The sequence below is a fragment of the Vollenhovia emeryi genome, unplaced genomic scaffold (assembly GCF_000949405.1).
Source record: "Vollenhovia emeryi isolate VEMERY1.0 unplaced genomic scaffold, V.emery_V1.0 DF943785.1, whole genome shotgun sequence".
In the NCBI taxonomy this organism is placed as follows: domain Eukaryota; kingdom Metazoa; phylum Arthropoda; class Insecta; order Hymenoptera; family Formicidae; genus Vollenhovia; species Vollenhovia emeryi.
In genome coordinates, this window is record NW_011962581.1 from 1 (window position 1) to 2,849 (window position 2,849).

The 2,849-nt window shown below is 32.4% G+C and overlaps 1 protein-coding gene across 1 annotated transcript; it reads left to right on the plus strand.

Moving 5' to 3' along the window:
- The first annotated feature begins 12 nt into the window (after positions 1-12).
- LOC105564842 lies at positions 13-2,487 on the plus strand. The gene is made up of 2 exons (XM_012017561.1): positions 13-1,772; positions 2,207-2,487. The coding sequence occupies exons 1-2, from the start codon at positions 1,441-1,443 to the stop codon at positions 2,220-2,222; spliced, it is 348 nt and encodes a 115-aa protein (XP_011872951.1). The 5' UTR covers positions 13-1,440; the 3' UTR covers positions 2,223-2,487.
- The last annotated feature ends 362 nt before the right edge of the window (positions 2,488-2,849 follow it).

Consider the following 2,849-nt stretch of genomic DNA (forward strand, 5'->3'; position numbering starts at 1 on the left):
AGCTTAGTGGAGGTGATGTTATTCCATTGGAGAATATTAAAGCTAAATGTTTTAAAATGCCTTATTGGACCTGTGTCTCTAGTAATGAAGTGTGTGATAAGGTAGTAGAACACGAATTTATCGTTGCAGTTATGCAATAATAATAAAGAAAACAATTAATTTTATTACTATAGGTGTACAGGGTGTACCAAAAGTCTGGAAACGGTCGAATATTTCATAAACTATGCATTTTAGAAAAAAATGTTGCAGACGAAAGATGTTTGGTTCTAAGAGCATTTAATTATAGTGTTTTGAAAATCTCTCGAGATAAGCTACAAGAATATTCAATGAAAACTAGGGAGCTCCATTTAAAAATCAAAGTTGAGCTCCATATAACCTTGGCACATTCATTCAAGGTCAATCCAATAACACCATCTTGTGTCCCTCTTCGAACCAAACAACTTTCGTCTGAAACATTTCTTTCTAAAATGCATAGTTTATGAAATATTCGGCCGTTTCCAGACTTTTGGTACATGCTGTATACTATAAATGCTGTATAATATATTTATGTAAATATTTGCTATCGAAAGTGATTGTAAACATCTTTTACGTAAAAATATTGTCATGTCACATCTTCATATTGATCAGCTTGAAGTATTTGAAGGTAACTGTAGTGTAACTGTAAAATTTATACTTATTTTTACATTGTATCTACTGTTGTAATGTAATATGTACATTGCGAACAAATGTTTCATAGGGTAAAGAGGAAGAAAAAATACTATACTTTAGACCTGTATGAAAATATACAATGTAGGAATATTTTAAAGTTATAAAAGTGTCATACTTACTAGTTAATGTTAATCTTCGCAATATATAGTAACACGTTCAGATTATTCCTGTTTATTTTCAGATCCACAAACCGTCCGAAAAGACCATAAAAAAAACCACGTCGATTCGAAACCACTTCGAGCGAAGATAATGTGAAGACTAAAAAACCTAAGCATATTGATGAAGAAAAAGTAAAGAAGAAAATGTCATGTACTTTGCAGGAGATCCGCAGTACTATCGAAAATCTGCCATGTAATTCAAATTCCAATAAGGACTCAAATTGTACAGTTACAAAGGCGTGCATTAGACATGATCAGACCAACCGAAATGTATTTGCTCCATACACATTGACCGAAAATGCATATAATCAAAAACTTCATCGTTTACCATACCATCCAATACCTCTTACTGGAGGGAATGTATGTAATATTGGACAACACACAACAGAAAATTTGGCAGAAAATATGCAGCGACAAACTGTTGACTTCCATTCATTTAATGCGAATAATCCTACAAATATGCCACCACAACAAACTAACCCAGTATTAATGATGAAAATATGCCACCACAACAAACTAACCCAGTATTAATGATGAAAACAGTCTTCATCGTGTATCAACTCATGAACAAAATATGAATATAATGAAGAATTACAACATACAACATAAAAGAGTATCGGAAAATGTAATACTACCATCTATTCAGCCAGATAATATTCTACCTCTGGAGAATGAAATACAGCTGCTACACAATTTACAACCGTGTTACCAGCAACCTGTTACAAATTCAAATCCACCAGTGGAAGAATTGCATTGCATACAAGAATTGGGAAATACGGGGCCAATTGCCCCACTTCAAATTACACCATCACATGAAATACGATTGGAAAATTCATCACTACCAAGAGAAAGAAATGAAATAAAGCAAGTTCTTGAAGTACTTGGCGACTTAGAACGTAAAATACAGTAAGTCGTATATTTTTTTGTGTATTTTCTTTTTTTATATGTATCACAGTTCTCTTAAAAATTTCGAAATTGATTGTTGCCTCTTCCGCGATACTGATTGGTTTTTTCGCTGTGCTTACTTCAGGAGTGGCTGTCATTGCATATTTTAATAGCTGTATGTATCGAGGGGTTAATAGTATAATATTGTTTCAAAAGCTAAATAGTACGCTTGTCTATGATATCTAATCTATTATATTTTTCATTCTTACTGTTTTGAAAAAATGTATACTAGTTTGAGAAAATTAGTCCATGGATAAATATGAAATATTAAACATTAAAACACAACAAATGGGTTGAACTGTTACCGTTGAATATTATGTCTTGGCATTTTTACACATTTAATTAATATATACTTTTGTTTTATAATATTACTAATTGTAATCAATTAATTTTAGAATAACAAATGAATGATTAGATTCAATAGAACGAAAAATCGATTCCAACGTTAATAATGCAATTCCCGTGAAGCCACGAATTCTTCCGTTTTCGACAATAGAAGCGATACAATCGTTTACAAAGGACAACCCCGCCTACGTTGACGTTGTAAGTGCTGAATTAATTTATTTTTAATAGATACTTTTAAGGCTTCTGAGTACTTACTGCAGCCATGTTGGAATCGTGACGTCAGAGGCGAGAAATGACACACTGAGAATTCTTGCGCTTTATATATAATACTAGAACAAAACAAGCGCGCGCTCCGCGCGCGCCATTTACCAACGTTTTTTTCTCTTTATTGTTAAAAAAAGTATAATTCAATAAACAATATACACTGCTCAAAAGAAATATGGCATAGAAAAATTTTATGCAAAAATTGGTCAACTTTGACTGACGGTAACTCCGCGAAAAATCATCGTAAAATTATGTTCTTTTTTTTAAATTAAAGCTTGAAATCTCTACTTTAAGATACTATAGTTATTTTTTAGGTGTGATGCATCCCTACCACTGTAACACCTTAAATGTGAGGGCATGTTTGTTATATTGAAAATTGCAAAGTTTGACGGAGTGCATGGGCTAGGTACATTTTTTTTCGGGGATATT